Below are 14,909 nucleotides of genomic sequence, written 5' to 3' on the forward strand. Positions count from 1 at the left end.
GGCTCTCCCCAGTCAAAGGGATGTACATGGCAGGTAGTTATTGTCAATCCTGACACTTAACAGTGGTTTCCACAGCTCCAAATGCCCAGTTATTCTCAGGTCTGTGTTCTATGGAGCAGTTGCAACAAGAGGAGGCTATGCCCCCTCCACCAGCTTGTCTCTTCCTCCAACAAGCTGTGTTCATGTAGCTGGAGACTACGCCTGTGTGGAAGCTACCTCTGCTCTTTCTTCTTCAATCCCCTCCTGGTTCTGGGAGACAGTGGTGCAGGCGAGGGTGAGGAAGCACCTGGACCTTCACTTGCCTGACCTGCCTCTTCCTCCTCTTCTTCCGATCCATCCTGTGCTCCATCCTCCAGCTCTGAAGCTTCCCTTGCCTCTGACTCTTGCCTCCTGGCTGGTACAGTTCCCCACAAATTACTGCTCCCGTTTCTTGAGTCCAACTCCAGCCCTCCTGCCCCCGGTGCACACTTGTCAGCATCCTGCCAGTCCCTGACACACCAGAAGCATGAAAGAATGGCAGCCACAGTTCCCCATTGCATACAAACTCAGGTTACTGTAGCTTATTTCAACCAAAGTTAGCTACCACAAACCAGGCTCAAGCCATGGTTTCAGACCATGGTTTGTTAGCTTCTGCTTAGAACAAACCACAGTTCCCTGAGCTATGAATAATGAGGAACGTGGTTTGTTCTAAGTGAAGACAGAAGCTTTTTCTCTTCTTCTTTTGTGTATGAATGGGAAGAAAGAGAGGTAAGCCTATCATGGTTCCTTCCCAATCGTCTGAACAATGGTTTAGGCAACTTTCTGAACTAGGCATATGTTAAGTCAAGCAATACAGAAAGCAACACTGTGGAAGAATACCTGGGTGGATTGAAGACGTTATCTCAAATCGAAACTGTAGCTGGCCACTGACATGGTCTGTTGGCAACCTCCGTCCCAAAGTGTAGCTGACAACCCTGTCACTGTAAGAAACCAAGGCCATGCTTAGAAGAATTTTATTACTACAGCACTTTCATTCACTACAATTAACTTGTATTATTTATTTATTTATAATATGCATTATTTATGAACCTAACTTATTCATGTTCATTAATTTCAATGGGTTTACTCTAAGTAAAACTTAGCTCAATACCTCCCCACCCCCCACAAAAACCAGGCACGTTAAATGGTTACATGCACCTTAAGTAATGTCTACTTTGGCCCCAGGCTATGTATTTTTGTGCTTTTATACTGTAAACCCCCTTGGATGAAGGGCAACATATAAATTTAATAAATGATCATCATCAACAAAATTTTCAGCATTATATATTCTGGTTGTTTTTTTTGAAAAAAAATACATCACAACCCAGACAATAAATGGACATTAATATAGTCAAGTCAAATCTTTATTACACTAAATGGCCGAAGTATTGGGAAATTCTGGAACAAGAGGGAGATAGATTAAAACTGCAGAGTTTTGAAAAATTAAAAAACAGAGTGCGAGACTGGCTCCATTATTATCAAATAATGGAGGCATATAATTTGGACAAAAAACTAGGCTTCCAGGTGGAAAAATCCAAATTGGAAACAGAATTGTTAGACCCCAAAGTTAAGAATCTGTCAAGAATGTATAACTTGCTGTTGAAATGGAATACTCAGGATGAAACGGTGAAATCTGCTATGATTAAATGGGCACAAGATGTTGGACATAATATTATGTTTGCTGACTGGGAACAGTTATGGACCACAGGTATGAAGTTTACGGCATGTAATGCCTTAAAAGAGAATCTAATGAAAATGATTTACAGGTGGTACATGACCCCAGTCAAGCTTGCAAAAATCTACCATTTGCCTGATAATAAATGCTGGAAATGTAATGAGACTGAAGGTACATTCTTTCACCTTTGGTGGACATGCCCAAGGATTAAGAATTTCTGGGAGATGATTTATAATGAAATGAAAAAGGTATTTAAATATACCTTCCTGAAGAAACCAGAGGCCTTTCTCCTGGGCATGGTCGGCCAATTGGTACCAAAGAAGGATAGAACTTTCTTTATGTATGCTACAACAGCAGCAAGAATACTTATCGCAAAGCATTGGAAGACACAAGATCTATCCACCCGGGAAGAATGGCAGATGAAGCTGATGGACTACATGGAATTGGCGAAAATGACTGGCAGAATCCGAGACCAGGGAGAAGAGTCGGTGGAAGAAGATTGGAAAAAAATCAAAGTATATTTACAGAAATATTGCAAAATTAATGAATGTTAGAAGGATGCTGGAATGAAGCTATATGGCTTTAGCAGAAATGTTATAAAGAATTAAGTAAAAATAGATTGTTAATGGGCCAAAGTGGAAAATTTAAGGTTAGATTGTGTTAAGATAAATTATAGAACAAAATTTGAGAAAGATGGAAAGGATTTGCTGAAATACCTAATTGAACTAGAATACAAAAAAGGGAGGTGTGAGGAGGTCGATGAAACAAGTAAATGAAAGGTAAAGATATGGAAATATTGGATGTGTTTTTAAATGTTTTTGTTTCTCTTGTTGTTTTGCTGTATTGTTTTTTGTTTTTCTTTTTATTTCTGATGTATTGTAAGGCATTGTTTTGTTTTGTTTAACTTTTTATTGTTTCTTTCTTCTTTTTTCTGTAACTTTCAAACCTCTAATAAATATCATTAAAAAAAAAAAGTCAAATCTTTATTACGGCCACAGGCCAGCCTAAGGTAAAAGCACCTGCATACATAAGTAGAGCAACTGCTTTCCAAAAGCAAAAATAGCACAATGTTTTTTATGACATAAAGCAATAGTTGCTCTCCTTTTCATCAACACCTAAAGAGCTGTGCTCAGAGGGTTACCCAATGGCATGTTTCTCCAGGAGCCGTTGCACTGGCATGGAAAGCTTCCCCAAGAAGCGCTTAATGATCGGCCGACTCTTTGCAAACTTGTCCTTCACCTCTATTTCCAGGACATCAGTGGGCAGGGAGACAAAGCTGAAGAGCTACAAAAGAAAACACAAGAAACGGTAGACAGCTTAGAGGTGGGCTGTGCTGGTTCTGACCCAACTATCCCTGGGGCACATATATCTAGTTATCTATATCCAGCAATCTAATAAATCCCAGGAGAAACTATGAAAACAGACCACACCATCCAATTGAACATGTAAAAGGAACCAAGTTTAATTCTGGAATCTGTAGGCAAGGCTGAGAGAGATCCATGACTGGAACCCTGAAGGTGGTATTGAGTTAGGCTGAGTTAGCTTCCTACCATTTGTGACACCTTGTACTTCTGTATGGGGCTGGTTATGTAAACCATGGAGGCAAGATACCGAATCACAGCAGCCATGTGGAGGTGCCAGTTGGAAGAATGCAGTACTCACCAGCATAGAGTACCAGTGTGTCAAAGAGCAAGCTGGCAATAAAACAATCCTGTCCCAAGTTAGATTTAACTCTCTTTTTTAGCAAAAACACAATCTCCACAGACTCGGTGGACTGTCAAGCCTAATAAACACAGCAGCTCATCCTGGGTGGTCTTATTCCATGAAAATCAGTTGCTGAGACTGAAAGGCCCCACCTCCCCACAGCTGTCTACGTCCCCTCTTCTCCAGGGCTTTCCCCAAGCAATCAGAAACTGCACCTGCAAGCTGCCTGTTGCTGCTCCACCTGTTTCTTGCCTCTTCTGGTTCCAAGAGACATGAGGGAAGGGGAGCTTGTTGTAGCAGAAATGGGAGACAACTGGAACCCTTCACCAGCCTGACTCACCTGTGTCCCTTGGCCTCTCTCCTCCCACCCTCCTGCTTCAGCTTCTGCCGGATTCTGGATATCTCTCTGTCACAGACTCTCCCAGCTCACTAAGCCCTGTTACCTCTTCAGCGTCCAACACCTCCTCTTCCCAGCCTTCTCCCTCTGACTACCCATCGCTGTCCCACCACCCCTCCCCGCCCTATGGGCCTTCGTCCCTTGGTGGTTTCCCAGCTGGTTCCTCTCACCATTCCTCCGCATCCAACTGGTCCCTAACACAGCGCCTCTTATTTTGCTGTCCATGCAGTCATACTCTCAAGGATATCGATTAATGCTCCCAACATTAATTACATAAGCATGATGGAGCAACCATCTGATGTATTTTCTAATTAACACTGGCCTATCAACTGGACAAAGACTGTGTTAGGAGACTAAAAACCTTACAGGCATTGGGAACTGAGAAGCAACACCTTTTTTTGCGGGGGGGGGGGAGTGTTAGAAATCCAGTCCATTGAGTGTACTGTGTTCAGGTACACCACATCAGCTTCTTCAACATTCCTTAGCAGGGGGCTTAGCTCCCCAATATTGAGGGGGGAGGAGGCTGAGTCACTGAGCCGAGCACAGTGCAGCATCAAAGGCAAGCTCCTTCTGAGCACGAGAGGAGGAGCCACGGTCACTGAAGCCGGGCAAGGCCTCTTCCCAATAATGTGCCTCCTCCTGATGCTGTGTCCCACACATGTGACGTCCCTGACGTCACATCACACGTGTGCCTGATACTACACTGTCCCTCCAGTTTTTGGCCCAAGGTGGCACCTCTGGCCATGTTGGTCACTTCAAAATAAAAATAAAAAGCCTAAACCATTAGTTACTTTGAAAATTCAGGTCCATTTATTCATTGGAAAAACTGACTCCATGTGTAACAGCATAGCAAATTCAATCCAAGAAAAGTCTGAGGCTCAGTTTCTTTTCCTGCTTGCAACATCAGCCCCTCATCCTGACCACATCCAAATCCATTGCCCTTTACCATGGAAAGAAAGGATTGTATAGCTTGCTGGTAAACACACATTTCCCAAATACAAGCTTGCCTCATGGCACGGCCACAGCCTGTACAGGAGAGAATAATGAGAAGGAACAGAGGTCCTCAGCCTTTCACGCACCTGCCTACTCTCACCTACAAATACCCCTGACAGCCATTCTACCCCCCTCCATCCCATGCCAGGTTTCTTCCAACTTGGGAGCCAGATCTGTATTAAAATGTCAAAGACAGATCTGCAGGAAATAACTGGTGGCTGCAGGAAATATGAAGCATCTCTCGCCCACCAATACTGCTCTGCAGATGTCCTACCTGCCCCATATTACCAGGGACCCTATTTTGTTGCATCCTAATTAGCTCAGAAATCCAGTCCTTTGATTCCAACCAGAGCAGCTAATGCATCTCTAGGTTTTGGGGCTCTCATTCACTTTTCTGCTGCAATCAGCTAATGTAAATAGCTAGTTAACGCCACATGCTAAAATACACCTTGCTTCTTTTGTTTGCCTATTATTTGGCAATTCAGATCAAATATCCAGTTTTCCTCCCTGTAGCAGTTAGGCTGCGTATCCATGATTTTTTTTAAAATAAAAAAACCAATTAAGAATTATATGGTACCCTCGAGCGCACAGAGGTATGTTGCAATGAATAATTCATACTAAGAGCTCGCTGTGTGCTTGTGTGTGCATGATTTTGGGGGCGGGGCGGGGGGAACCTGACTTCATGAAGCTAGCATTAGATTATAATTCTTCCATTTCCTTGCTTGTGCCTTTTCAATTATTCAGGTTGCAGCATCCTTTTAATTTGGATCTCAGCTCCTTAAACTAATCATCCTAAGTGATTGATGTTTGAAAGGGCTGGTTCTAAACTTTGCATGCATGAATGGTAGGATGTGAACACATCAATATCCTAGCACAGGAATGACCAAGATGTATTTTTAGGGGCCATCCTATTCTCCAGACAGTAGTCTAGAGAACAGAAGTATATAGCTCAAAAACTACTGGTGAAATCACTTCACAAATGATCAGGATTTATGCTAAAGATAATAGAATCATAGAATCATAGAGTTGGAAGAGACCACAAGGGCCATCGAGTCCAACCCCCTGCCAAGCAGGAAACACCATCAGAGCACTCCTGACATATGATTGTCAAGCCTCTGCTTAAAGACCTCCAAAGTAGGAGACTCCACCACACTCCTTGGCAGCAAATTCCACTGTCGAACAGCTCTTACTGTCAGGAAGTTCTTCCTAATGTTTAGGTGGAATCTTCTTTCTTGTAGTTTGGATCCATTGCTCCGTGTCCACTTCTCTGGAGCAGCAGAAAACAACCTTTCTCCCTCCTCTATGTGACATCCTTTTATATATTTGAACATGGCTATCATATCACCCCTTAACCTCCTCTTCTCCAGGCTAAACATGCCCAGCTCCCTTAGCCGTTCCTCATAAGGCATCGTTTCCAGGCCTTTGACCATTTTGGTTGCCCTCCTCTGGACACGTTCCAGTTTGTCAGTGTCCTTCTTGAATTGTGGTGCCCAGAACTGGACACAGTACTCCAGGTGAGGTCTGACCAGAGCAGAATACAGTGGCACTATTACTTCCCTTGATCTAGATGCTATACTCCTATTGATGCAGCCCAGAATTGCATTGGCTTTTTTGGCTGCCGTGTCACACTGTTGGCTCATGTCAAGTTTGTGGTCAACCAAGACTCCTAGATCCTTTTCACATGTACTGCTCTCAAGCCAGGTGTCCCCCATCTTGTATTTGTGCCTCTCATTTTTTTTGCCCAAGTGCAATACTTTACATTTCTCCCTGTTAAAATTCATCTTGTTTGTTTTGGCCCAGTTCTCTAATCTGTCAAGGTCGTTTTGAAGTGTGATCCTGTCCTCTGGGGTGTTAACCACCCCTCCCAGTTTGGTGTCAAAGATGTTGAGATATAACCTTAAAGGCTTCACAGTTATGTCGGATATACACTCAAGTACAGCCAGCGCACTGGAGACAAAACTAAAAGAGAGATGTAACATTAATTTGTGTGGGATATTCAAGAAGAGCCTTGCTGACTCAGACTAAAGCAACAGGCTGTGCGCACACCACACATTTAAAGCACGTAATCTCTGCATCCCAAGAATGGTTGTTCAACCCAATTCCTGCCCCCCCTCACCTCTGACTCCAGACGGCCCACAGACTCTTCCTGCTGCCTAAACCCAGTTGCCTCTTCAGCTTCTGACACCATCACCAAGTTTGCTCCCTCTTTGCCCTCTGACCACTCTTTGTTGTCCCACTACTAGCCCCCTGGCTCAGAGCCTCCCTCTCTTGGGGTTTCCCAGCTAGTGCCTGCCACCACTCTTTTGCACCCAGCCAGTCCTGACTAGAGTTTTAAACATATTTAAAATTTAATTGTGAGCAACGCTATCTGTTCCCCATTCCTTTCAAGACATTCTATTTCCATTTTTAGACACTTTCTACAGTCCCAGTTTAAGAAATCCAATAACAAAATCAAATTCTTTATTGTGATTTCACTTTAAAAAATTAACTTTTTTGCAGAGCTCAGAGATGTTAGTGTTGTTTCTGAAAGTTAATAGCTGTTTCTGAGTGTTTGCTGAATGATGGGGGAGGAGGTAAAACAGATGCCCAACCCAACATGAAGCAAAGTGCACGAGTTCTGCTCCCTGTTTATCCCAGCTGATTTCAGGAATGAAGAAATCACTCTGTTCTTATTTCTGGGGAGTTAATGGAAACATGATGAGCAGAGGAAAATGGGGAACGTGTAACTGTTCAGCTTGCTGTCCTTACCTGACCTGGCCTACTTTCAATATTACAGGAATACAACACTCATGTCACCTTCAGTTTTCTTAGAAGAGATGTCAAATGCCTTTGCATGCAGGTGTGTGCTCATGGTGAGAGAAAAGCTAAGAGTGAAAGAAAAAGGCGGTGGGGGGATACTTGGTTTGCTGTCCAAGATGCTTGTGCTGGGAGCTAAATCTAGCTTGAGTGGTCTATTTATAGACACAGCACTTGCTAATAAAAGAAACAACTGACTCTTGATCTCCTGCTCAATATTGTTGTGACTGATGTAAATTTACCTGCAAGTGCAGCATGGAAAATACAGAACTTAAGGGATGCTCATCAAATTCGCAGATGACACCAAATTGTGAGGGGTAGCTAATGCTGCAGAAGACAGAATCAGAATTAAAAATGACCTTGAACAATTTGAAAACTGGGTCCAAGCTAACAAAATGAATTTCAGTAGGGACAAATGTCAGGTTCTACATTTAGGCAGGAAGATGGAGGACACCTGGCTTACTAACAATACATGTGAAAAGGATCTTGGAGGTCTTAGTTGACCACAAGCTTAACATGAGTCCACAGTGTGATGCAGCAGCAAAAAAAGCTAATGCTATTCTAGGCTGCATCAACAGAGGTATAGTGTCCCAATCAAGGGAAGTAATAGTATTGCTTTATTTTGCCTTGGTCAGACCCCCACGTAGAGTACTGTGTCCAGTTCTGGGTGCCACAATTTAAGAAGGATGTTGACAAGCTGGAACATGTGCAGAGGAAGGCAACAAAGATGTTCAAGGGTCTGGAAACCAAGCCTTATGAATGGTTGCTGTGCTCCTTATGAAAGGAGCTGTTTAGCCTGGGAAAGGGGAGACTGAAAGGAGATGTGATAGACATCTTCAAGTATCTAAAGGGCTGTCACTAGCAAGGCAAAAACACTCAAGGAGGCTGTGATCAGTGCCTGGGGAGGGGGCCTGGCCTAGGAAGAGTCCTGTGGTGGGCAGCTAGAGAGCCATGCAGGGTTGCTTCTGGCCATAGCTGTCAACTTTTCCCTTTTCTTGTGAGGAATCCTATTCAGAATAAGGGGGTTTCCCTTTAAAAAAGGGAAACGTTGACAGCTATGCTTCTGGCTCTCAGGCCTGAGTTTCTCCACCCTGCCTTATATGGACAACTCAGCTATAGGCAAGTGGTTCTCCCTAGGGGCCACTCCATGCACCACTGAGAAGGCCCTGTTGACTGGGAGGTGCTTGGCTCCCTGACCCTGGTTTGGGTGGGCACTTGGCTGGTGTCTGCAGGAGTCAGGGCAGAGGTCAGCAACAACTCCAAGGTGTCAGTGAAGTTAACTCTTTATCCAAAGAAGCAAAACAGCTTAGGTCTAGTGAGCACAGCAACTCTTCCCAGTAGATCTTGGTCCATTGAGACAGTTGCAAGAACTGAAGGTCCCCACCTTTCCACAGCTTCTAAGTCTCCCTGCCCCTGGTTCCTTCCCAAGCAATTTGAGGCTACTTTTTCTTGCCTGTCTCTGCTCCACCCTCTTCATACCTATTTGGGTTCTGGGGGACAAGGGGGAAGGGAAGCTGGTTTGCTGCAGAAGGGGGAGACAGCCTGGCTTCCTCAACAGCCTGACTCATTGCTGTCTCTTGACCCCTCTCCCAGTGGCACAGCTAGGGATTTTGCCCCACCCCCAAATTTCAATATGGCCCAGTGTTCAAATACCTTTCCACCAATTAAGACTACACATTCACACACACACTTTTCTCCGTAACTTTGCCCCCACTCACTTTCTGGCACCATCCCTTCCCCGCCCACTCAGTGGTATAGCTGGGTCTTTCATCGCCCCTTTCGCTGTGCTGCCCCGTGCCGCCCTGGGCGGTCTGCATCTCCCACACCCACTAGTTATGCTAGTGCACTCTCCCACCTCTGCTTCCACCTCTGATTCTGGACTGCTCTCTGCCCCAGCCTCTTCCTGCTCACAAAACTCTGTTACCTCTTCAGCTTCTGACACACCTCCTCCCAGATTGATCCCTCTTCTCCCTCTGACCACTCATTGTCACCCCACCACCAATCCCTGGCTGTGAGCCATCTTCCTTTGGGGGTTCCCTTGGGGGTTTCCCAGCTGGTGCCTCTCACCACTCCTCTGCACCACTGGATTTGGAATTAGGTTCTTGTTTGCTGGAGGTGCAGAAGCCACCAACTAGAGCACCTCACCCTCCTCTCTGCATTTGATAGTCATGCTTCCTGGTTTGCAAGTTACTCCATCCTGGAACAGCAGTAACTTGAGGACTAGGGCTCTGGGGAGGAGAGGGAAGGTGATATCTTCGCAGGACACATGTACATTGACTTTCCCTTGCTCACTGTTGCCCATGCCTGTGTGCCTTAAAGAGTGACAGGAACGCACTGGGTTCTACAGCTATTTGTAGCCAAACATTGCTTAATGGGGTCCTGATGAACAAAATCCTGTAAGAAAAGTTAGATATAGATTTCTGGATGCCTTATTCCCCCTGACTGCTCCAAGAGAAGATTGCAAGTTTCACAGCAAACATATTTGTTATTATTATTATTTATTTAAAGTTGATGCTTATTTTATCATTTTCCCATTCAGACCCAGACCCATGGGTCAGTGTCAGAGGCTGGATTACCAGGCACCTACATACACCCATGCCTCAAGAGGGGACCCACTACCAATTTACTATACTTTTCACTGAACACACATTTTATTTCCACATGCTCAATTCTAAACTTGCATCCAACCTTCAAAGGACCACACACACCCTTCTGCCTCAGGAGCATAATGGAATGGCTGTTGACAAAACAGGAAGGAAATCAAGAGTGGTCAAGTGCAACTATACAGATTACCCGATGGTACACAGAGACATCAAAATCTGGGCAGTATAAAATGCTCAGCTGCCCTTCAACAAAGAATAATTTTTCAGGCCCTCGCGGTGCATCTCATGTAATAGATAGGACCTTAAACTTAAGCACACTAGATGCACCAGCCAATTTTTGATGCTCCCATGGGCCCATTCCCCAAAGGTATAAAACTCAATGAGAAGGAAATAAATTGAGTAACAGAAGCCAGCTCAGGGAATCTAATATAGTTACTAAAGAAAATAAGAATGGCTGTCATTATCTGAAGAAGTCATTCTGTAATCTGTAACAACATTTTAGCAGTTCAGCTTGATATTCTTATAATCTTTAGTTGCCATTTTTTACAAACCACACAAGCTTCTAGACCTTTTGAGGGCATAGAAAACCCAGAATCCAACAGGCACTGACAAAGGTTTCTCAAATACATGCAAAATCTCTATTATGAACTACCACTATAGCTCACCAGTAACAATTTTGTGGCTTGTGGCCCATTTGCAGCACAAAGAAATGTAGCTTTTCTCAATCCAAAATCATTCACGCTCATCCTCAGTTTGTTGTTTTCAATCTAGATCAGTTATAGATTCTGCTGGCCACAACTGATTTTGCATATTTGATATGCAGTTAAAAACCCTTCGCTTGATCAGATTATCCATGTCTTTTCCTCCCTGCACATGACCCAGGTGAATGAAGAAGGAAGTGGTGATGGTGATCTTGGTAGAAGAAGAAGAAGAGTTTGGATTTGATATCCCGCCTTTCACTCCCCTTCAGGAGTCTCAAAGCGGCTAACATTCTCCTTTCCCTTCCTCCCCCACAACAAACACTCTGTGAGGTGAGTGGGGCTGAGAGACTTCACAGAAGTGTGACTGGCCCAAGGTCACCCAGCAGCTGCATGGTAAAAGGTAAAGGACCCTGGATGGTTAAGTCCAGTCAAAGGCGACTACGGGGTGGCAGCACTCATCTCACTTTAAGGCCGAGGGAGCCAGCATTTGTCCACAGACAGCTTTTTGGGTCATGTGGCCAGCATGACTAAACCTCTTCTGGTGTAACAGAACACCGTGACGGAAACCAGAGCACACAGAAATGCTGTTTACCTTCCCGCCGGAGCGGTACCTATTTATCTACTTGCACTTTGACGTGCTTTCGAACTGCTAGGTTGGCAGGAGCTGGGACAAAGCAATGGGAGCTCACCCCTTCACGGGGATTCGAACCACCAACCTTCTGATCGGCAAGCCCAAGAGGCTCAGTGCTTTTAGACCACAGTGCCACCCGCAACCCTGTAATCTTGGTATACACCCACTCACAACATCATTGTGCAGGTGAGGATATACCTTTCCCAACATCCATTGCCAGGACCATCTATGTCTGTTTTCATCTATTTTCAAATAGACATAATGTGGGGTAAGGCAGAAACAAGCTGCAGTGTGTTTTTACTTTCAGAATGAAACCACTTTCTCAAGAAGACTGAAGAATTGTACCTGTCATACAAGTTCCCTGGGAAGAACAGTGTTCTAATAATACCACTCCTATCCACACGTGAGGGTGAATTTGCCAAACCCCTTGTTGGTTTGACCCTGGGATGGAGCTGGTGGTGGTAACCAATTAGCTATTTGGAGAAGGGAGGAAGGCAGGTTTTACAAATTGGCTCCTTTCCAAACTCTTCATTCTGCTTTTTTTTGGGTGAAGGAGGGGAGAACTATGTGCATTTGCTCTTTAAAGACCAAGGCAGAAACCTTTGAGCACATGGTATGGCCTGTATTTCAAAAGCTGGTTTCTGTGGAGGTTTCAGCTGTACAGGACCTTGCTATAGACAGTGTCTGCTGGTTGTCTGGGACCTGTTCTTTCTCTTACTCCAGGCATAAGTGCCTATTTCCCTGGATTGGGACCTTCTCTGTGTGTGATAGGAAAGGGGAACCTTCCATACTTACAACCTTCTCCGTTCTTCCTTTGCAGTACAGCAAATGTAGGGACGTTAAAAGGGAAGATTCCCCCCACCTCCAATCCTACACCATCACTTTCAACATGGGAGTCCTCCTCAGTGGCGGAACTTTATGCTCCAGCACCAGGGGCGGGCGGAGAGCAGGCGGGGTGTGTGGCGCCCAGCATAGGCGGGGGCAGCCACGATGGCACCCCACTGGGATGGTACTGTTGGAGGCGGTGCGCTCCCCCCGCACTCCTCTTCCTCTGCCAGTGGTCGTCCTCCTTCTGGCTAGGGAAGGGAAGGCATCAGGCCTGGGGCACAATACAGGTTGCATGCTATCATTGCAATTTAATTTGCCCCTTAATATTATTCTGGTTTTGTTTGTATGTTTGCCCCTGTGAAGTCCTTATTAGGCTTGGATTTTCTGCACTGCAGGGTGGCTGCAGCTGATGTCACTGTTTTTGCTTAAACAGCCCTTGCCTCAATTGGCATTCTTATAACTTCATTTTGACACAGATCCCCTTTCTTGTTGCTCAGCATTACTCCTGTACCATTTGGCAAGTTCTCATTTAATATATGACAAGATAAGAATTCCTTCCAAGCCTCTGCTGCACGGCCACAGCTGGCACCTGCAAAAGTGCCCAGGAGTGGGGAGGGAGACTAATCCCTCCCTCATTAAGGAACTTCCCTGCCTGGACTGTCTTGGTTTAGCTAGTTCTGCTTATTAGGCTGTTCTACAGATCTTTTGTTATATTTGAAAAAAAACTTAAATCCCCCCCTTTTTTGGCACCACAGTATCATGACTTCTTTATGGGTGTATCGGCAAAGAACTTTATGGCTGAAGCAAACTTTTTACCATTCTCTCATAGTTCAAAGTATTCCTTGTAATTTCGGAATCCTGTATATCTTTGAAAAACTTTCATGTTGTTCATCATTGGTGCTAGTACTATTTGTATATATTTGAATATCTATTTATTGTGCAGATGGTTGTGAAATCCCTGCAGTGTGCATCTTTATTAATAATGTATGTTTGGACACTGTGTCATAAATTATGCTTGCCCAACTCAAAGAGGGAAGAAGACAGAGGCCAGAAATAGGCAGCTTTTGTTGAGAGAGAGAGAGCGAGAGCGTGCTAAAGGCAATTTGGAAGAGGGATCACTGCATATTTTGTGATGGTTATGACCTATAAAGCCCTATACGGCTTAGGTCCAAGCTATCTGAAAGACCATACTCCCTCTTACAAACTTGCCCAGACTCTGAGATCTTCGGAGAATGCCCTTTTCTTGGTCCTGCCACCCTCACAGGCCTGCTTGATGGGTCTTCTCAATGGTGGCTGCTCCCAGACTCTGGAACTCCCTCCCCAGAGAAGCCAGACCGGCTCCCTCCTTGTTGTCCTTCCACCAGCAGGTGAAGACCTTGTTCCAACAGGGAACTGACTGCTTTTGATGAAAGGGCTTGTGCTGTGAGGTTTTTACTAATTCTCTGTATATTTTTAATATAGATGATATAGCTAGATAGCTAAAGATAGTTTTATTAATGTTTAATTGTTTTTAAATTATTCCTCTACAGGAAGCTGCCTTGAGTCTCTGTCAAGGAAAAAGGCAGGGTATAAATAAATACATATCAATCATATTATATCCATCCCAATTTCACCTCTGCAATGAAATTTTCGATAAAAATTGAGGCATTGCAGAAATTGTTTTCTGCCTCCACCATCTGGCAGGGCTTAAATGCTTGCCACATGCCCACAAATGCTGCCTCCTCACATCTCAGAACCTTTTGCTAGGAGACCAAGTGGGCCTCCTTCACATTGCTGAAGGAAAAGGCCAGTCTTTCCTCCCCTGCCTGGGTGGAGGCTGCCCTGCATCGAACGGTTTGATCAGGGCCAACCCTGGGCAAAGGAAATATATATGCACACTATAACTGAAGTCTCTCTCAAACCATTTCCCATTCTCTTACTGACATTATCGTTTCACTTACTAACATTACTGATTGTTTCAAATACATTGTTTTGAATTGCTAATAGTTACTGTTGTTCATTTGTGGAAAAATAGCATGCAATTAAACATAATGACGATGATCTGTCTCCAGCCAAAATTATGTGTTGAAGAAGTTGACATATAAACACATATATTAAAAGTACAACTTTCTGTTTTATAGCAAGCTAAACATAGTTAAATATACATATCTGACTACACTGCTCTTGTTTACAACCTTATATAGAATACTTCTTGCGTAGGCAATGAGTTCTGGGGAAATCAGAGCTTGTCAGTTAACTGGCCTTTCAGTTTAAAAGAAATTGGGCTGTGCAGCCGTAATGGTGACTTGGTTTCCATACTGTTTAAAGCCAACCAGCTTGTTGCTCAGCGCCGTGTTTCTGAGAGAAAATTCCCAATTGTACGCAGAATGAAGTTGCTCACGAATGGAAAAACCTTCAGGCATTTGCAGATTGCTTCTCAGCCACAAGACGTCAGCAAACTGAATATTTAAATACAGTGAGAACTGAGCCTAAACCAGAGCACATTCAGTGAAATACAGTATTTTGTGCCCTGCCAAAAGCAATTCCCTCTGCCTTCATTTCAGTGAATCTTGTGAAATGATGT

At 44.3% G+C, this 14,909-nt stretch overlaps 1 protein-coding gene across 7 annotated transcripts in view; it reads right to left on the minus strand.

Moving 5' to 3' along the window:
* Positions 1 to 14,909, minus strand: part of HECW1 (HECT, C2 and WW domain containing E3 ubiquitin protein ligase 1) — a 202,406-nt gene that overhangs the window by 67,978 nt on the left and 119,519 nt on the right. For all 7 annotated transcript variants that reach the window (XM_082192708.1, XM_082192704.1, XM_082192707.1 and 4 more), the window contains 2 exons: positions 2,835 to 2,977; positions 859 to 959 (listed from right to left, as the gene is read on the minus strand). In XM_082192708.1, coding sequence (XP_082048834.1) covers positions 859 to 959; positions 2,835 to 2,977 — 244 coding nt within the window. The remainder of the gene's footprint in view (positions 1 to 858; positions 960 to 2,834; positions 2,978 to 14,909) is intronic.

The sequence above is a fragment of the Podarcis vaucheri genome (assembly GCF_965113315.1).
Source record: "Podarcis vaucheri genome assembly, chromosome: 12".
Lineage (NCBI taxonomy): Eukaryota > Metazoa > Chordata > Lepidosauria > Squamata > Lacertidae > Podarcis > Podarcis vaucheri.